This window comes from Sorex fumeus, unplaced genomic scaffold (assembly GCF_029834395.1).
Source record: "Sorex fumeus unplaced genomic scaffold, SorFum_2.1 ptg000034l, whole genome shotgun sequence".
In the NCBI taxonomy this organism is placed as follows: domain Eukaryota; kingdom Metazoa; phylum Chordata; class Mammalia; order Eulipotyphla; family Soricidae; genus Sorex; species Sorex fumeus.
In genome coordinates, this window is record NW_026606091.1 from 45,610,978 (window position 1) to 45,633,033 (window position 22,056).

The 22,056-nt window shown below is 38.6% G+C and overlaps 1 protein-coding gene across 5 annotated transcripts in view; it reads left to right on the forward strand.

Annotated features, from left to right (window-relative positions):
* Positions 1 to 10,684: 10,684 nt before the first annotated feature.
* Positions 10,685 to 22,056, forward strand: part of MUSK (muscle associated receptor tyrosine kinase) — an 81,393-nt gene continuing 70,021 nt past the window's right edge. For all 5 annotated transcript variants that reach the window (XM_056117300.1, XM_056117303.1, XM_056117301.1 and 2 more), the window contains exons 1-2: positions 10,685 to 10,763; positions 19,238 to 19,364. In XM_056117300.1, coding sequence (XP_055973275.1) covers positions 10,685 to 10,763; positions 19,238 to 19,364 — 206 coding nt within the window. The remainder of the gene's footprint in view (positions 10,764 to 19,237; positions 19,365 to 22,056) is intronic.

Genomic DNA, 22,056 nt, shown 5'->3' on the forward strand with positions numbered 1-22,056 from the left:
ATATCCCCCCCAACAATCAGAATTGCTGAAAAGTCATTGTGAAATACTTTGTTTTCTATAGCTGGTTATGAGAATCATATAATGATTTTAGATTTCTGCAAAGAGCCAGATAATTACGAGATTGGTTTCTGTGCATCTCTTGTTATGACTGTGCCAGAGAGTTGCTTGTGGGGGGCAACTCGTGACCTCCGTAGGGCATGAAGGATGAGCCGGTACTGCCCCCCTTCCCATGAGACTGCAGTTGCCCCATCACTGCCGGCTCATACCTGGCTTTCCAATGAGCTCTGAGGTGGCGGCCACCTTGCTGCCAGGGGGGAAAAGGCGGAAGGGAGCAACACTCTTTCCTTCCCGGGGAGGCATGATGCCATAGTTTAATGCATGGTCCATTCAGTTTTCTGCCACAAACTGCTGGGCTCTGGATTAAGTCCTTTTGCCTCTGGAGCCATGGCTGTGCCAGAGAGCCGCTCATGGGGGACAAATTGTGACCTCGGTAGGGCATGAAGGACGAGCTGGTACCGCCCCCCTTCCTATGAGACTGCAGTTGACCCATCACCACCGGCTCATACCTGGCTTTCCAATAAACTCTGAGGTGGTGGCTACCTTGCTGCAGGGGCGGGGGGGGGGGGGGGAAGAAAGAAGAGAGCAACACCCTTTCCCTCCTGGGAAGGCATGACACCGTAGTTTAATGCATGGTCCATTCACTTTTCTGCTGCAAGCTGCCAGGCTCTGGACTTCTTTTGCCTCTGGAGCCATGGCCATGCCAGAGAGCCGCTCATGGGGGTCAACTTGTGACCTTGGTAGGGCATGAAGGACAAGCTGGTACCGCTCCCCTTCCCGTGAGACTGCAGTTTCCCCGTCACCTCTGACTCATACCTGGCTTTCCAATAAGCTTTGAGGTGGTGGCCATCTTGCTGCTGGGGGTGAGGGGGAGGCAGAAGGGAGCAACACCCTTTCTCTCCTGGGGAGGCATGGCACTGTAGTTTAATGCATGGTCCATTCAGTTTTCTGCCACAAGCTGCTGGGCTCTGGACTAAGTCCTTTTGCCTCTGGAGCCATGACCGTGCTGGAGAAATGCTCATGGGGGGCAACTCGTAGCCTCAGTAGGGCATGAAGGACAAGCCGGTGCCACCCCCCTTCCCATGAGACTGCAGTTGCCCCATCACCGCTGACTCATACCTGGCTTTCCAATAAGCTTTGAGGTGGTGGCTATATTGCTGCCAGGGAGAGGAGGGGAAAGGTGGAAGGGAGCAATACCCTTTCCCTCCCAGGGAGGCATGGCGCCATAGTTTAACACATGGTCTATTCACTTTTCTGCTGCAAGCCGCTGGGCTCTGGATTAGGTCCTTTTGTCTCTGGAGCCATGGCCGTGCCAGAGAGCTGCTCGTGGGGGGCAACTCATGACCTCGGTAGGGCATGAAGGACGAGCCAGTACTGCCCCACTTCCCATGAGACTGCAGTTGTCCCATCACCACTGGCCATACCAGGTTTTCCAATAAGCTCTGAGGTGGCAGCCACCATGTATGTGGTCCGGATGCATTTCTGCGAAAAGCTGCTGGGTTTCGAGATTTGTTTCTGAGTGTCTGGGATCATGGCCGTTAAGCAGCTTGATCAGGAGCCAGAGAGGGTGTTTATAGGTGGCGACTCGGGGTCTCATTGGGATGGGGAGGAAAGGGCCAGTTCCACCCCCATCTGGTGAGGCCCCGTGTGTCTCATCACTTCAGGCCCAAACCTGACTATCCAGTGGATTCTGGAGGATGGCGGTCACCGGGCCACCAGGGGGAACAGGCCAAGGCACGAAACCTATTCCCACCTGGAGTGGTCCAGCGCCACTAACCTACTGCAGGAACAGAATGCTTTCTGCCAAAAGCCTTCGGGTTCTGAGATACCCTTCTGAATCTCTTGGATCATGCTATTAAGCAGTTCAATCAGGAACCAGAGAAGCCATGCCTCCAATTATATAGCTGGGCCAGAGGTGGTTTGTGGGTGTGTCTCCCACATACCTAACTTTTGGCCGTTTACTTTCTTGGTAAACTTTGCCCCAAGTCTTTGGGGTCTGGCCAAAAGCACAGCAGTAATTTAGAGGTATCTGAAAGTCTGACTGTGCCATCAGGCTGCTGATGCACTCGCTTCACAGGTACAGATTGACCTGCTGGCGGCACTATATCCCCCCATCGTTTCTTTTTTTAATTAATTTTTAAAAATCCTTTAGCTATGTTTAATAATATTTTGAACAAACTGTGAAGTTTAAAGAATCAAACATGGAATTCTCCTTTACTGTAAGAAAAGATAAAATGATGAAATCATGCAATTGGTCACTTGATATGAACAGATTTGAAAGGTGTCATGCTAAGTGAAGAAAGACAAAAGGAGAGGGACAGATGCAGAATGATCCTTCTTAAATGTAAAACAGAGAAGTATAGTAAGGGAATAACAGAGGAGGTCTCTGAGATAGTGGTGGAGGGAAGTGCACACTGTTGGGGAATATGGGGTTGGAATATTATATGCATGAAATCCTAACATTAACAGTATTGTAAATCACAGTGACGAAAATAAAATTAATTTAAAAACTAATAGCTTATGCAAAAAACCTTCAAAGAATTCAGTATTGTAATTTTGCACAATAGCTTATGCAAAAAACTCTTAAAAAATTCAGTATTGTAATTTTTCTGATTGTCTGTAGAAGGTGGTGATGTACACCACTCTGGTTTCTCATCTCCTTCCCCAGATTCCATTATAGGGAACAGTGGGTAAAACCATAATTTATTTCTCTGTTACTTTTAGTTCCTTCTTATTTGGCCTCTTGATAACATTCAACATATTTCTGGAAAGCATGCTGCCCTTCTGGAAATGCTTTATCTTCCTTTAACTTGTATGACACTCTATTTAATTTTCTTTCTATTTCACTAGTTGTTCCTTTCCAAACTGATTTTTCTGACTCATTATCATTTACTGTTTGATATTGGTGTGTTTCATAATTTAGTTTTAGGACTTCCTCTTTTTTGACATCCTCCTTTTAATGATTTATGTTTTATAAGTTTTTGTTGCAATGTACATTCCTGTGGGTTTTCATAGCCCTTAGAATGAAATTCTTATAAGACACAGAAAATTTGAATGGCCTCTCTTACCAACCTCTTTAACTTTTTGTATTTTTTGGTTTTGGGGTCACACCTGGTGGTGCCCAGAACTTATTCCTGGATCTGAATTCAGGGATAATTCAGGGAACTATATGGGATGCCCTGGATAACACTTGGGTTGGCACTGTGCAAGGCACCATCCTACCTGCTGTGCTATTTCTACAACTCCAACCTCTATGACTTTTACCCTGCCTTTCCATACTCTAAATACATTGGCCTTTTTAAATTTACATGATCACATTCCTTCACGTCCTAGGTTACTATTTCCACCTTTGTCTACCCACCCCCAGACTATCCTTGTCTGCTGGAATTTTATTTATACCTCAGGGCAAAGTTTCAATGTCGCTTTCTCAAAGAAGCATTTCTTGAGTCTTCAGTTGAGGCTAAGTTTATTTTTCACATATTTTCATGGTACAATGTATTTCTCCAGAATGTAATTTACTTAACTATTTCTGTAATTATTTAATATTCCCTCCTTACATTTATAAGTAGCAGCTTCACACAATTTATACACTTCTAATCACTATCTCAATATTTAATGGAAGATGTCCTTCAGCTTTGTAAAAGGCAATTCCAGAAAATCTTTTTGAATTCTTAAGAGTTTTCTGGAAAAGTCAATCCATGTGGCCTTTCTGACCCACTGTCTGTTGCTCAGTGAAATGGTGTAAGGTCATTACCCTTGTGATAATTCGAAGGGGCTCTTTGCCAAATCTCACAGATGTATGAGAGCATGGAGCAGACCAGCAGAACTTATTCGATGATGTGTTCACTCCAGTAGGAACGGGGCTGATTTAATCAGCTGCTGTGCATCTGAATTCCAGAGTCTTGTTGAAGATGAGACTAAGAATGGTGCAATATGCTGTTTTGTAACTATGTTCCGGGAGTCTCTGTCAGTTCTGAGATAACAGAGATGGGAAGACAAGTTCAGTTAGTGATTCAGTAATTTGTTTAAAAGAAAGGCTAGACATAAGTCCCATGAACTCTTCATATATCCAGAGAGAAGCCAAGAAACTGGTTGGATGTTAGTCTCCATTCTGGTTGAAAGAGCTTGCTATTGGCTGGGATGTATTTGCTTGAACTGTAGAATGGAGGGTCATTTTGTCTCAGAAACAACTGCAATGAAGGAGCACAACTAATTGGCAGTCTCCAGCTGAAAACTTTAGAATTGTTGCAACGTCCATGCCTAAACCGTACTCTCAGAGTTCTTTCCCCCAATGTCTGGTTCATTTTTAACTCCAACAATGAGCTCTGGCTCACTTATTTCTCAGAGGTGGTGATCTAATAGGAAGAGTTTGTTTTTCTTCAAGTCCAGTAAAGTACCAGGGTGACCGTAAGTCTGTCTCTGAACCCATAAATAAGACTAAGTTGCAGAGAAATTCAACCTAACAAGTATATTAGAAACTTATGACAGATGAGTTAAATTACCTATAGGCAGGGTATTACAAATTTAATAAATTAATCAGAAAAAGAGCCAAAAGAAGAAATCCACAAGAGAAAAATGAGTAATACAAACTTATATTTAAAGTTTTAATCAACAATACTAGTGAAATGTAAACTAACAGAAAACACCATTTGATCCTATTTAGATACAAAAATCCAGAGATAACTACTAATGAGAATATTAGGAAATGGATTTTCTCACACACTGCTATTGAGAATGGTGTAGCATTGATTTGGCCCCACCTATTACAACTTAAAATTTTCCAACCTTCATTACTGTATCTGTCATCATGTCTCTGACAGAAACATTTGTATATGAACAAAAAGAAGCATCTTGGTGGCTCTGTTTGCATAGTTTTGTTTTTTAATACAAGTTATTATAGTTAAGATAATATATTCCCAATGTTGTTGACATTTATGGTCTTAATGCGTACTTACCTCATCTCTTCAACACCAGTGTTAAATTGGAAAGAACTGAAGGAAATTTCCATCAAAATGAAGGAATGCGGGCATGCTCTTACAAAGAGGACTACTACCATCATTATGCACTCCTGACTTAGAAGACAATATAGCCAAGAGGAATATCGAGATAGGATTGAGTATATGAACACAGAAAAGTCTCCAAGACATTGTTCAGTAGGAAAGGGTAATATACATGGTTAAAGATTTGGGGAGCCATGGAGTACGGCCTTAGGAAATTCTGCAGCAAGGAATATAATATACTGACTGACAATCAGCAGCTGTAGACAACTGATATCTGCCTCTGTTCACACCAAAGTCACTCTCACACTCCTTGGGCCAACCCCTGAGCATGGTGGAAAGGATGAGACATCCACTATTTCTAATTATGCAGGACTCCTCTAAGGGAAACCTTTGCTCACTCCCTGTGTGCCTGGCTGAAACTTTCTTGGAGCTACTCTGCAGTCTATCTTCTGCCCAGTCATGATATCATGACATATATATATATTATATGTACACACATATATATTTCTATTTTTCTATTTCACAAGTGTCAGACCTATTTTGTATGCTGAATGGTCTTCCTTCTTTACTGCACTCCCCCCCCCCTTTATTCTTCACATGACTGTCCCCTGAAAATCTCCAGGCTATATAATTCTATCATGGTTTTTGCTACTCTAAGGACCTGAAACAGCACAGTTTAAACAGAAGACTCATAACAGTGTGGTTGCAAAAATGTATCATAAACTTCCCAAATATATGTGTCTGCAAATGTCTATGAAAAGATCTGAGGGGATAGCCAACAAATTTAAAATTGCGATTATTTCTAGACAGGAAATGTGGATTTGGACAGTGATGTGGTCACTTAAGTAAAATTAACTGATTTATTCATATGTATGTTTGCATAACAAATTATTTCTGGGAGGTTAAATAACAAAAACAACACAAATGAGTAAATAATTGGTTCCTTGGGGAAGGAAAACTAGAGTTTTTCTTGGTTTGTTTAGGGCCACAGCCAGCCGCACTCAGGGCTTACTCCTGGCTCTGTACTCAGTGATCACTCCTGGGAGGCTTGGGGGACCATTTGGAGTGTAGAGGATGAAACCACATCAGTCATGTGCAAAGTAAACATCTTACCCACTGTACTATCTGTCTGCCTCAGGGATACTCAGTTTTCTTAGGTGAGAACATAATTAATTTTTTACCATACGTTATTTTACAATTTCCTATTTTGTTTGGAAACCACATATCTGTTTTTTTCTTTTTTGTTTTTTGGGTCATACCCGGTGATGCACAGGGGTCACTCCTGGCTTTGCACTTAGAAATCACCCCTGGCGGTGCTCAGGAGACCATATGGGATGCTGGGAATCGAATCCAGGTCAGCGATGTGCAAGGCAAACACCCTACCCGCTGTGCTATCGCTCTAGTCCCATGTGTCTGATTTTTTGTTATGGTGTTGAAGAAGCATTAGGAATACTGTCTTGCACACATCACTGTGGCACATACATTGTTCTCATTGGATTGTTATGCACTTCCTAAGATCATTGTCTACTAGAAGATTCAATGGATCCAATTCTTGTACAGTTAGAAGAGCAGATGGCTGTAGGGTCATGGAGTCCATCGGTAAGTGAGAAGATACTTAATCTCTATTCTGAATTTGGACAGAATATAGAGGAGTGCTGGAAGATGCTTGTTCCATCTATTTCCTCCTGCAAAGTCTGTCAATCAATAAAAGACATTCTAAAGGACTGTATTGGTTCTAGTGCCCTGGAATTATTCTTGGTTCCTGAGAATTTTTAAATAAATAACTGTATTTTCATTTTATCTTGGGGCATAGGAGGGGTTTAGGCCATACCGGGAGGTGCTCAGGGGGCATCTTAGCTCAGAGGGCTCAGAGGGCTCAGAGGACAATCTGCTGTGCTGGAGATCAAACTGTGGTTGGTCACATGGAACACAAGAGCCTTAATCTCTATACTATCTCTCCAGTCCCTTAAATTTGTTTTTGTACTGTAAACTTTAACAAGATGAGAACGCTATTCAGGTCTCCCAAAGAAGAATAGAAAGAGCTATGCTGGGAATATCACGTTTCACTCAAATGAGAGAACGAATCCGGAGTTCTGACATCCGTCAACGATCAAGAATCAGGGACGCTGTCTCATTTGCCAAGGTGTCGAAAATCAGATGGGCTGGTCACGTAATGAGATTTAAAGACGACCGCTGGACTAGAGCTGTTACCGACTGGATTCCACGGGATGTCAAAAGACCGCGTGGCCTCCCACCTTCCAGATGGTCAGACTTCTTCGTGAAGATCATGAACAATCGGTTTGAGGCTCTCCATGTTCCCGGAGCGAACAGATGCCATTGGGCTACACTAGCACACGACAGGGACAAATGGAGACGTTACTGGCGCCCACTCGAGCAAATCGACGACTAACGGGAAGTTAAGTGATTAAGTGAACTTTAATGAAGTTCTTTTAAAGGTCTCTTTACATATAAAAATTATATAACCACAAATTTTGAAGAATAAGTTTTAGCCAAGTGAATATATATGGGGAAAAAAAAAACAGTTCTCCCATATCTCTCCTTTGCTTCCTGCTTTTTAGTGGAATCACTTTTAAATACTTCACTTTTTTATCTACCCCTGCAAAACATGTAGATTGCTAATCACTTATTTTTGTTTATTTTGGCTTTGGGGTAATGTAAGGGCGAAATTGATGCTGTGACAGGTGGAAGAAATGAGAAAAATCAGGTAGGCCTCAGGTTCAGTTCCTGGAACTGAAACAGATTCAGTTTCCCAGCAATAAAACAATGCGTAACTAGCCAACCTGAACCCACCTGGGAAAGTTTCTGGGCTAAGGAAGTGGGCTCAATTAATCAATTCTCACAATGCTCCAGAAGTTGCTTTTTGTTAACGCTAAAAGAATGAGAAGTCTATGTAATCATAAAATTGGTACTGATACTGGAAATTATTGTTTTAATTGTTGCCTAGCCTCTGTTACCCTAGACACTTGCCAAACACCTTTGTTTGGTAACTAAGTAAGATTCTTTTCTGAAACAATTAGGCATGTACTGCTTATGTAATCAAACCCTATATAAATTGCTTTGCTGCCTGAAGTGGAGTTGCTATCAAGAGACCACTCTGTGGGTGAGATAGTTGATCCCAGTATGCTGGAATAAAACTTCTACTGCTTTTGTATTATCGAGTTAGTGTTTCTGTCTGTCTCATCGATTGAGAACCCAAAATCCCAGGCTTAACAGTAACACCCAGTGATGCTCAGTGCTTACTCCTGGACCTGTGCTCAGGATCACTCCTGGCAGGTTCAGGTGCCTGTGAGGTGCCAGGGGTTGAACCCAGACTAGCCGTGTGCAAGGCAATTGCTCTACTCTCTGTACTATCACTCCAGTCCCATCGATCCTTTATTTTTAATGACAAAACATGTCCTGAAATAATAAATTGCTGTTATTAGGATGTTGGGGATGGGGGGAAGATGGGTGCTTGTGTATGGAGAGATCTGAGGGAATCCGAGAAAAGGTAATTCTTTTTTTCCATAGAAGTTAAGAGAAAACACCTAAAGCAAAAAAAGAAAAAGGAAAAAACCAGAAACAAAAAGAAGCATATTATTAAGAAAACTAAGAAAATAAGCATATTGTTAAGAAAATAGAGAAAGAGCTAAAAAGAACTAATGCGTTTTCCTGTAAGGCTTCGCCTACTTTTATTTTTAGTTCATATATGACATTCTAAAGGAAATGCTAAAAATTGTTCAATTTTCTATTGAGGACTTGAGCAATAGCACAGCAGGTAGGGCAGTTCCCTTGCACATGGCCGACCAGGGTTCGATTCCTCTTTCCCTCTCAGAAAGCAGAGCCCAGCAAGCTACCAAGAGTATCCTGCCTGCACGGCAGAGCCTGGCAAGCTCCACGTGGTGTATACGATATACTAAAAACAGTAACAAGTCTCACAGTGGAGACGTTACTGGTGCCCGCTCGAGCAAATTGATGAACAATGGGAAGACAGTGCTACGGTGCTACACTAAGGGAACTGGTTTGTACAATGGCATATACTTTAGAGTAAAATTTCTGTTTTCAGTTTTTTCCTTACACCACTTACAGAGGCACTTAATAGTTACTAATTTCTGAGCTCTTTGAAAGTTTTAATATAAGGTGGGTGACTTTTACTCTTTGATGTTAGCTCAGGTCTCAGCATTATCAGTTCTGATGAGTACTTTGCCAGTTAGTCATGGTCTTTTTAACTTTAACTTAGTTGCTAATATCTCCTCTACTATTTTTATTTCTTGGTGGATTTATGACTCAAGGGTAAAGTATTTATATAGTTTTGGTAAAGCTTCAGGAAATTTGGTAGAATTTCAGGAAAACAGTCAAAAACACATCTTTTGTGGCCCTTTCTAGAAATAATTACCTACTTCATTTTTATTTACCATCTTAGTGTAAATGTTTTAATGCTATTAATTTTTTTATGAATCATCATTTTAGATATTTTAATGTTCCATTACCTGGATTTAATCTACCTGTATTGTTTAATATTTACACTTCTGATATTTTTTGTAAAGATTAACAGTACACTTAATAGCTTAATCCCTATAATAAACCCATAAAGTCCAAGATGAGAGAACCAATAGCAACAAAGGAGAAAAAAACATTTGAACAAAGTGATAGGTGCAATGACAGAGAGGTTCCCCTATATGATGAAAGCCAGGGAAGGCTTTCATCTAGTGCAAATTTCAAAGGGGATTTGAGGTCTGGGATAGCACCAAGGAGGAGATGGTAATAGTATTGGGATAGATTTTAACTGAGTGAAGGAACAACATTCCAGGAAGGTGGAACAACAGGAACAAGTCAAGGAAACTATTCAGAGAACCATTTCAATATAATAATAGAGAGGCACAGATTGCAAATGATATGGTTTACAAGGCAGACCCCGTCCAGCAAAGGCTCCGACAACAAATTAGAGAGGTCTGAACATAAGTTTACGTGATGGGGATAGGGAGATACACAGAAGACTTGTGAGAAAGATACACTACCTGAAAACAAATATTTAAAGATGAAAAGACACAAAGGAAGATAACATACACACTATAACAGACTGTTATCCACAGGAGATGAGAGTCTGAAAAAGGGGTTAGGATCATATGATCATTTAGAATCAAAGGAGGGGAAGAAATCAAGGAATAATGAATCAGTACAATTAGTAGGAAATGGCAATGGGTAAGACACGAGGGAAGAGTCACAGTTAGATACACTCAGGGTTCTGGTATGAATGCAGGAAAGTGGTGAGTTGAATTAGATCAGGGAATCTATGCCCAGGGGAGTACAGTGATGGTTGAAAAAGGCATCTGGTATTGTCCTTCTGCCACTGTCTTTAAAGGGATTCTAAAGGGATTTTCTTTCCCTTGTTCCTCCAGTCCTCCACTTGCATTACTGGCCTAAGTGCATACTCACCAGCTGGCCATGTCCATCATTCCAGTTAAGTCTGAGAATTCCTGATTATACTTAGAGCCTGCGGAGCTGCTGACACAAACAGTCATTAGCAGACGACCCTTTTGTAACCAACCATGCTTTAAAATGTAAACTGTGTGGGAATTTTCCTTGCATTGTCCAGAAAGAACTTTCTCCTGCCTGAGCTTGGATTAATCATGAGAGAGTTCGTCAACATTCCACTGGTACATATTCTTACTCTGGTTGCCTTCAGCGGGACTGAGAAACTTCCAAAAGGTTAGTCTGAGCAATCTTGACTTCTTGTTACCTTTTCATAGTTATAAAGTAAATGAAAGTGTGCGCGAGAGTGTGCAGCGCATACGCGGGTGTGTGTGTGTGTGTGTGTGTGTGTGTGTGTGTGTGTGTGTGTGTGTTCGCATGTGTACATGCTTTGATCAGTCAATTCATAGTATAATGGACTCGTTTTACTTGGAAAAGTAGGGGTAGATTGTATGAAGAGGGAGAAAAAACTATACATATAATGAATTGATTGATGGTCTCCTTTCTACTTCTATTAATTTTTCAATAAAAAGTTTAGACATAAGGAAAGTGCAGAGCTCTGGCTTCTAAGGAAAACATTAATAGGTAGACTGCAAGTTATCAAGATCTGTTTTGTTTATGTATACGTCAAACTTCAGGGTGGTCTTAATGGGTGATAAAATCCTTTTCACATCAGATTTACAATGAATGAAATCAACCCTGCTCTTAGACATAAGAGTGTTTGCTTCTGAGCAAAAAATCATTTCCATTATCAGATTTAGTTTTACAAAACGCTAGAGATTTTAGCTCCTAAAACATCACAGTTAGAGAAAGATACACACAATTAACCCACATAAGTCAAAACCTGAAGACAATAGTTTTAAATAACTTTTAGAAGAGAGAGATGGTTTGACTTGGCAAGAGATTGTTAAAGTTTTTTTCCAAAGCCTTTGGAATGTACCGGAAATAACACCACCTCAGGGGAAAGGAAAGCAACTTAAGAAACTGACAAACACCTGTTGTAGTAGCAAGAATGACCACAGTGATATGTTCCTGGCCAGTGTACTATGAAACTGAGATGAGTGTATTACAAATCAGGAAGACTGGAAAATATGTGATTGCAAGTGACTTCAATGAAATAATTAAAAATATATGAGAAATAAGGTTGAATACTATCCTTCAAGAGTTCCCAAATTAAACATAGTAGAGTAAAAGAAGTTTTTATAAGACACTCAGAAAATTTTCTTTGTATGGCACTTTATCAAAGAGCTCGCTACATTTATATTATGTAGATAAATGCAGGCAATATCTGTATGTAGACAGGAAATATAGTTTAGGTTTTGTGGTTTAATAAAATTTCTGGAGCCACAAGGCAGGATTTATATGTTAATAAAATCAGTTTCCTTCATAATATGATCTCATAGTCTTAAGTTGTGTTTTGGCCTGTTTTTCCAGCTTACGTAAGCAGAGTTTTATCTTCAAATGTATTCAAATGTTTAGTTGCCAATTAGCAGGTATTAGGTATCTCCAGATAAAAGAAATTCTGGATCTTTTCAAACAGCTAATAATAGCCAGAAAGACTTTGGCTTCCGATTATTTTAATACTTCCTGATCATACAATGAATGTCCGGTCATACAACAAATGAATATTAACATAAAAGAAGTTATATCTTATTTATAATATTTTAAATAATTGTTACATAAAAATGAGTTGAATAAATATTTACCATTTATTAAAATTCAGTCTAATAAGGAGCAAGACAATTGATTTTGATGGTCCAACTTAGAATTTGGTACACAAAAGGAGAAACAACCCCTTTGTACAAACAACTCCTAATCTGTAGTTTAGAAATTATTTTCAGATTTCACATTTTAATTCCTAAACACACTCTGTTAAGATTCAATGTTGACATGCAAGCAACGAAAAGTCAATAAACTTCATTTTTAAACAAAATCATCATATTATTAATCCAACTATTTACAACTTACCTACTGATATAATTACCATCTAAAATTTAAAATATTATTTTTACCTGGTATTTCTGTGAAATATTAATTTTTATAGAATTAGCCAAAACATTAAAACAAATATCATAACAAATATCTATTAGCAACATGGACCCGTTCTGAAAATAAATATGAAAGCACAGTCTTTAAATGTTTAAATTGCATTAAATATGGTGATCCAAAAGTTGCAATGTTATACTATTATTTTAATACTGTTATACTATTATTTTAATTACTTTATTTTAAAGTAATAAAAATGTTTCACACTATTTCATAGTTATTTTCTCTATTATTGGCAGAGAACAATCATAAAATGAACTTTTAGACAGTATACCTTTATCTAAGTTCTTTATGGATTTAGGAATATGTATAATATCTTAAAAAATAAACTGAAATATTTGAGTGTTCCATCTTATTTTCCATTTGTTAGTATACCATTTCCTCAATGAAATTAACAACCCACCTTGTAGAATCAATAGTTTATGGTTTTAGTTTTAGTATAATCATGATTCATTGTGTTCAAAGACAAAGAGAAAAGTCCGTCCCTTTCTGAATCATTTTAACCAGAATCATCTTTCTTTGGTGAACTCAATATTATAACCCACATGTAGAAAGGTTTTGCAAATCATGTAGCGTAGTAACCAATGTCTAATTGACTAGTAGCCTTCACCATGTTTAATAATATTTATTGCTTTATCAGGGAGTATTAAGTATATGGTGAGATATAAATTCTCTAAGAGTTTATAGAATTCCAGTAAGCATCATGAATTTCTGCACTAAAAACTCCTGCACAAACCCCACTTTTCAGATTTACTAACATATCAAAAGTAATTTTGAGTCTCAATGATTTATCATTAGCATACATCACATATGTAGAGGGTACATTTGTTTTCTAAGGTTTCTTTTCTACATATCCAGGCATGAGAGTCACAGATTTGACATATGACTGAGTCATAACAGGCACAGCTGTCAATCCAGGGCACCAAGTCCCGGATGAAAGTTTTATATTGACGTACATATGAAAGAGTAACTCGGTGTTCAGGGAACAGTTGCTTTTACTATTACTGACTTAATTTGTTTATTTGTTTGGGGAGCACACGCGGCAGTGCTCCAAGATTACTCCTGGCTCTGTGCCTAAAGATCATTTCTGGAGATACTCAGGAGACCATACTCAGTGCAGGGGATCAAACCAGGGTCGGTTGTAAGCAAATTAAGCATCTTCACTTGCCTCGCATGAAAGAACCGGCAGAGGAATCCAGGTATGTAAGACCTGTGACTGAGATCTACAAGCCTCCTCCACCCAGATCCCCCGTTTTACAGTTCGCTTGGCAGCCATACCCACAAACCATCCCCGGCGCCATGCAATCTCATCAACGGCCAAGATCCAGAGACTATAAAATAAAGCTCCCGAAAGAGAGCAATGCAGTATTTTCTGGCCCTCTCAGAGAGCCCGGCAAGCTACTGAGAGTATCCAGCCCACACAGCAGAGCCTGGCAAGATACCCGTGGTGTATTCGATATGCCAAAAACAGTGAAAATAACAGGTCTCATTCCCCTGACTCTGAAGGAGCCCCCAATATGCCATTGGGCTACACTGTCACATGACAGCGGCAAATGGAGATGTTACTGGTGCCTGCTTGAGCAAATCGATGAACAATGGGACGACAAGTGATCAAGTGAACCCCTATACTATCTCTAATATCCCTATACTAACATTTTGGCTCAAAATATCATTGACCTTCAAGAATAGAAAGAAAGGAGAAACATCAGGATTTCTATCATAATTTTAAAGGCAAAGGAGGCAACTTCACAATGAAATAGAACTTGAGATCACTGGGGAAGGCACAAATGAGGGATGAGTAGAGTTGCTGAGAAGAGTGGTCGTGATCGGAAGATGTTAGAGTCAGTGGATCAGATAATATAGAGATTCTGGGGCCATGCTCAGAATCCAGCTGGAGCTGGGGACTGCACATTTACGGTGAACCTTATCTGTGTCATTGTTTCTCTTTATCCAACAATACTATATAAACTGAGGATAAATGACAGGTGATTCAGTTAGTTCACAATTGTTGCTATACAGGTTTGGTGCAGCTAGAAAGACCTCTAGCTTTACTAGAGCCTTAGTAAAAAAAAGTTGAAATGATACAGCAACATACCATGAAGTCTCTATTAAATAATGAAGAAAGTGAAACAAGGATTTTGACGACCAGGAAGAGATTGTTAGCATCAAGTTCTTTTTCCTACTTTCCAATGTCCTTCTGTATGTCTGAGGGAAAATACATAGTCACTGTGGTTATTCATGTCCTCATAAACCGAAGAAGTGCTCAATGCAGAATGCTGTGGACTAAGGATGATCAGCAGTGGGGTAACAAAACTTCTGTGTAACATGAAAATAATATTTTACATGGTTCCCATGAAACTCTGTCTTAACTAAAAGAATTGCCTTCAGGAGAGATGATTTCCGAAATTGTAAGAGACAGCCAGAATTCCTGCTTGTATGTTCACAATACCATTTCTAAATGCAAAACCTAGGAGTGCGTTCATTAGCAATTAGTGATTTAGTATTAATAAGTGTTTCTCAATGAAATTTACAAGTTACAAGAACATAATAATAAATAAAACTTTTAAATCATATTACATTAAAAATAGAAAAAAACACGCCAGTTCTTAACTTACGCCAAGTGATAAGCAATACTGAATACCTTCTTTCTTTGAGGACTTGAAATTTCTCTAACACACATGTTTTCTCATACTGAAAAAACTACTCCACACAGGACCCCTTCAGCATTGCAGCCTTGGGCCCTCATAATGATGGAATTGTCCAGTTTCGATGCCTGAGTTTTGCTGAGAGTGTCCCCTGGCCCCCATGAGCTTGCTTGGGAGATAAAATAAAAAACAACAACAAAGGCAAGAATATATTCATGGTTTTAAAGAGGCATGGATATATTTAGAGTCTGAGCTTGGATTTTATGGATAGAAAAGAGGTGGTACACCTAACTTCTTTGTTTATAAAATTATTCTATTATGTTAATCAGCAACTATTTCAACCAAGTGTTTGTTTGTCAATGGCCATGGGCAAGAGCCTATAAAACACAAAATTGGGGTAATATCATGTTCTTTTCTTCAAGCAGCAATTGTTCAAGTTTTGCTACTCTTTGGGCTCAAAAAACTGTTGTGTTCATTTTCATGTATTTGTTATTCAAGTGATTCTTGTATTGAGAAGAAATAATGCCCTAGTTTAAACAGGCTCTGGCTGAGATGAAAGCTGGATAAAAGTAAATAAGAGACAGTCTGCTGTATCAACAAATCTCGTTCAGAACAACTCTGTGATTATGTCAGTAAAAATTTGAGAGTGAATTTGTTTGGGTGACGTTGGAATATGGGCGAACTACATTTAAGACCTCTTATGCTTATAGAAATCAATATTCATTTAAATGTACTTCTCCATTCTTTAATATTTCTATAATCATTACAATACTAAAGACATGGTGAAGTCTAGAGTTATAACATAGGAACTTGAAATCAAACTTAATCTTGAATGTCAGCTGTGAGGCTGAGCCAATGAACGATTTTTAGTTACAATTCCTCATCTGCCAATGGAATTATTATTATTAACAATATTTATTCTTATGTGAAATGCCAATGACATAAATGAACTTCACGCATCATGTTCTTGATTTTATATAAATTACTTTTAAAAAGCAGATTCAAACTCCACATGTGTTATGCTACTGAAAATTATGGAAAGGTATTTATAAACTTCTTAGTAACACCTCAAGTAATTCTGCATCCCCAAGTTTAACAAACTACTTTAACAATTGTTTGTTTTTTACCTTAATTGATCTCAACAAAATTTGTGTCACTTTGCTGCAAATAATAATAAAATAATATGCTTATTACATCTTACCTCTATGTATTGAATAAGAAGAAATTCAAGGATAAAGTTTATTTATCTGGGGGAACTTCACAGTGGTGCTTAGGGAACTGGGAACCAGATGTCTGGTGATCACTTTTAGGAAAACCTGGTCCCAGAGTGAGCCTCAGTGCCCCAGTGCTGGGGCCCTGTAAGGTGATGCTGCTCTGTCCCTGCAGTGCAGGTTGCCATAAGGGGTATCACAATAGTGCTAGGGGGCCACAACTGGCAGAACTTGGAAGGCCATGCAGTGCTGGGGATTGAATTTAGGACCTCATGCATACCGGGCATGTGATCCAACTCTCTAAAATTATCTCCCAGAAAATTTGGGGTTATTTTGAAAATACAAAATACACAAATTTAAAATAGAAAGTCACCCATACTACCCATAATGTGACCCGTACCACCATACTACCAAAATAGAAAGTCATTTATGCTATTAATATGCTGGTATATTTTCTTCTATTTTTTCCTAAAGTATCTGAATACAATATATCATAATAAAATTATTTATACTGTTCTGTTGCCAGCTGTTTTACTCAACACTAAGCATGGGCATATTTTGTTTTATTGATAGTCATCAGAATACTATTTCCAGAGATGTATAACTAATTTCCTCTTATATGGCTATTGCTGATATATTTAATACCCTCCCAACTGAGTAAAGCTACCCATGACGTATTGGATATGCCAAACACGGTAACAATAAGTCTCACAATGGAGACGTTACAGGGCCCACTTGAGCAAATCGATGAACAACGGGAGGACAGTAGACAGTGGAGAATATAAGTATTTCAATCACTGTCAATTTCAAAACACCAGCAAAGATTTTTCTGGGCAGAGTTCTACCGTACAGATATATTATATCTAAATAAACTCAAGGATACAGGTAATAGTAAATGTAGAAAAAATTACATTTTAAGTAAGTAATAATTGTTAAGTATTATTATAACTTTCTTGTCTAGTTTATCAAACGCATACACACAATTCCCCAACCTCAGCTTGTTGAGGCATATCCCATACTTGGCATTTTACTCATTTAAGGCATATAACAAAAGTTGTGCATCCATCATTATAACCAATTTCAAAAGAATTTTATTATCCCTAAACAAATTCCTGTACCTCTCAGTACATCCGCACTTAATCCCTCTCTCCTCTTTCCCAGTTCTGAGCAATCACTAATGTAGTATCTAGACATCTCATATAAATGCAATCACAATAAATTGTCCTTTGTGACTATGCTTTAACTCACAGAAATCATATTTTCAATGCTCATCAGTGTCATAGCATTTATCAGTGCTTCCATTATTGTTATTATTAAATAATCATCTATCATTTGGATATCCTACATTTTGTTTATTAATTAATCTGTTGGCAAACACGGCTTGCTTTTACTTTTTGCTTTCAATAATAATACTTTGGGGCTGGAGTGATAGCACAGCGGTAGGGCATTTGCCTTGCACGCAGCCAGCCTGGCCATGCCTGGTTCAATTCCTCCTCCCGTCTCGGAGAGCTCGGCAAGCTACTAAGAGTATCTCACCGGCACAACAAAGCCTGGCAAGCTACCCATGACATATTCAATATGCCAAACACAGTAACAACAAGTCTCAAAATGGAGACGTTACTGGGCCCGCTCGAGCAAATCGATGAACAATGGGAGGACAGGGACAGGGACAGTGACAGTGACTACAATAATGCTTCTATATGGACAAATATTTGAGTCTTTGCTTTGAATATTTTGGGGATGTATATCTACAAGAATAATTTCTGGAATATCGTCTGATAGTTGCTTAAGTTTTTGAGGAACTACCATTCTCTTTGCCACATTTTTTTGTTTGTAGTTCCTTTTTGATTAAAGCCATTTGTTGGTTTTTAAGTAGTACCTAATTGTGACTTTTGTCTGTCTTAATAGCTAATGATATTGAGCATCTTTTTATATCTTTGTTTGCAATTTGTACACCTTCATTGAAGATACATCTATCAAGATATTTTCCCATTTGGGGTGGAGGGTCATAAAAGGGGTGTTTAGTGGGGTCAGAGTCCCATCTGGGAGATTCTTGGCCAAACAGGCAGGTGGTTAAATGTGAGGCCCAAAGAATGTGATGCTTCTCAGGCCCCACAGCATTGGGTACTACGTTAACATTCTTCCTGCCTCACACATACTCAGTGGTGCTTGGGGACCACCAAGGCTGCACCTGACAGTGCTCGAAAGATCAGATGATGCCTGGGTATTAAACCAGGATTTGCTGCACGACAGATGTACACTTTAACCCCTATACTGTCTATCCAGAACATCTTTGCCTATTTGAAATTTGACTTATTTCATAATATTTTGTTTCATTTGCAGGAACCCTTTCTAAAACCCTCATTGGGTTCATGCAATATGTTTATAGAACAGATATATGTGAAGTTTCAAAAAATTGTCTCTAGACAACTATTATTAATATTTCTCTTTCCAGTCTACCTTTCCTTTAAGCATTGACGAATTTAGAAACCTTACAAAAATTCACATTTATACTGTTTGAAAAAGATGCCCACATTATGTAACTGGACCTCATAAAATCTAGATCTACTTCTATGTATAAATAACAAATTATGAGTTCTACTTTCCAAAGAGGCTTCTCTTGAGTCTCAAATTCTGATTTGGAAGTAGAGTCAAAATTATCTGCATAAACATATCCTTCCTTTCAGCAAATTTCTGCTTTGGGGAAACATAATTCTCATTCAGGTATGTGGGGGCCTCCGACTACATGCAGAGGGTTTAGTAAATAACACTGTAGCATGTTCTCATCTGATATCCTCTCTCCTTCCAGCCCCTGTCATCACCACTCCTCTTGAAACAGTGGACGCTCTAGTTGAAGAAGTGGCTACTTTCATGTGTGCAGTGGAATCCTATCCCCAGCCTGAAATTTCCTGGACTCGAAATAAAATTCTCATTAAGTGAGTATTCTGCCTTTACCTGATAAAAAAAATGCCCATAATTGTCTTACAGTTTATCTTTGACAAAAATGAACCCACAGCTTTTGGCAGTGCTAGAATATGTGAAATGCATCTTTTCTTATTTTATTAATGTAAGATCTGGACTTGAGTTTGAAGAACTTTTCAAAGCGAAACAGTGATTAATTGAATTAACATGGAGCAGACATGGTCCCTAGATTATGACCAATAGGAAATTTCATAGTAATTAAGAAAAATTATGTTAGGTCTTGGGACACATTTTCTAGAATATTGGTGGGTGAATTTATAGGATAACTCATCATCTAAATTTTTAATATCCCAGAAATACAAAGAAGATTGTTTGAGTCTGACTGACCTCAGGTAACCATGACGACTTTTTCTTTAGAAAATCAGAAGAACCTATTGATTCTGTAATAAGTCAGGCCTGCAAAGAGAGAAAACTTCCACCTGGCATATAAAGATTTTGCTACCCTTTCATTGTTATTTGATAAAAGTAAAACTAAAAAATGTGTAACCAATGGCACCTTGGTTTCCTAGCAGATAATACAGCTGACATTGGTCAGCTGAGTTGGTAACCAAAGATGAAGTTCATGAACTTGGATGAACAAAAATTACAATTTTACAATGTTTTTAGTTTCACTAAACTCTAACCCTCATTATAACATGAAAAAATGATATTTTACAATGATATTCATCCTCTTCTAATCCATGAGACTAATTTAATTATGATAAATATACAAAAAAAATCCAAGTTAGGAGCATCCAGCAAAATACTTAGCTAGTAATCCTCAAAATATTTAAAGTAAAAAAAGAAAAATGTCCTAAAAGTTGTCACAGTCAAAAAGATACCAAGGAGAAATATCAAATATATCAAATGTGGTGTTCTGATTGAGATCACAAAATAGAAAAAGACAAAAAAAATTAAGAAAAACAACAATCAACTGTGACTCTAGTTAATAAAGTACCAATAGTGATTTTATTAATTATAATAAATTGTTAATTATAACAAATCACCACACTAGTCTGTCAATTATAGGAGAAACCAAATATAAGGTGTCCATTAATGGGACACTGTAACTGCCATTTCTGTTTACTATAAGTATAAAATTGTTGTAAAAATGCCTATTTTAAGCTTATAGATATTTTATAATACCCTTCACAGTATAAAAGCTTTTTTTCTTGTTATAAAATAATAATCTAACAAATTATTAATCTTGAAAATTTTGTATGTCATTGTCTGGACTTTTCATCCATAATTTTTTTTTTTAATTAGTGAGACGCCATGAGGTACAGTTGTAGACTTACAATTTTTGTGCCTGGGTTTCAGCTATACAATGATCGAGTACCCATCCCTCCACCAGTGCACATTCTCCACCACCAATGATCCCAGTATCCCTCCCACCCTCCGTCGCCCCATCCCACCCTGCCTCTGTGGCAGGGCATTCCCTTTTGTTCTCTCTCTCTTTTTGGGTGCTGTGGTTTGCAAAAGAGGCATTGAGTGGCAATCATTTTGGGTCTATACTCTACTTTCAGCATGCATCTCCCATCCTGGGAGGATACTTCCAATACCCTTTATTTGGTGCTCCCTTCTCTATCTGAGCTACCATGTGCGGCTGACCTCCAAGACATGGAGTGAACCACCTGGTACTTGTCTCAACTATTCTTGGGTGTTAGTCTCCTATTTTGTTACTTTATGTTCCCCAGATGAATGCAATCTTTCTATGTCTATCCCTCTCTTTCTGACTCATTTCACTTAGCATGATACTTTCCATGTAGTACCACTTGTATGTAAATTTTATGACTTTATCTTTTCTAACAGCTGCATAGTACTCCATTATGTAGATGTACCAGAGTTTCTTTAACTAGTCATCTGTTCTCGGGCACTCAGGTTTTTTCCAGATTCTGGCTATTGTAAAGAGTGCTGCAATGAACAAACAAGTGCAGATGTCACTTTGACTATACTTTTTTGCCCCTCTGGGACATATTCCCAGGAGTGGTATTACTTGGTCAAATGGGAGCTCAATTTCTAATTTTTTGAGAATCGTCCATACTGTTTTCCAAAAGGGCTTAACCAGTCAGCATTCCCACCAGCAGCAAAGGAGGGTCCCTTTCTCACCACATCCGTGCCGACACCAGTTTCTTTTGTTCTTTTGGATGTGGGCCAGTCTCTGTAGTGTGAGGTGATATCTCTATTGTTTTGATCTGCATCGATGATTAATGATATAGAGCATTTTCTCATGTGCCTTTTTGCCATTCAGATTTCTTCTTTGAGAAAGTTTCTGTTCATTTTGTCACCCTATTTTTTGATGGGGTTGGATATTTTCTTCTTGTGGAGTTCAACCAGTTTTTTGTATATCCTTGATATCAACCCCTTGTCAGATGTGTATTGGGCGAATATTCTTTCCCATTCTGTAGACTGTCTTTGTATTTTGGTCACTTTTTCTTTTAAGGTGCAGAAACTTCTTAGTTTAAGATAGTCCCATTTGTCTATCTCTGTTTTCACTTCTTGACCAGTGGCATGGGATCTTTGAAGATACCATTAGCTTCAATATCATGGAGGGTTTTGCCAACTTTGTCTTCAATGTACCTAATGGATTCTGGCCTGATGTTGAGGTCTTTAATCCATTTTGATCTTACTTTTGTCCATGGTGTTTGTTAGGCAGAGATCTGAGCC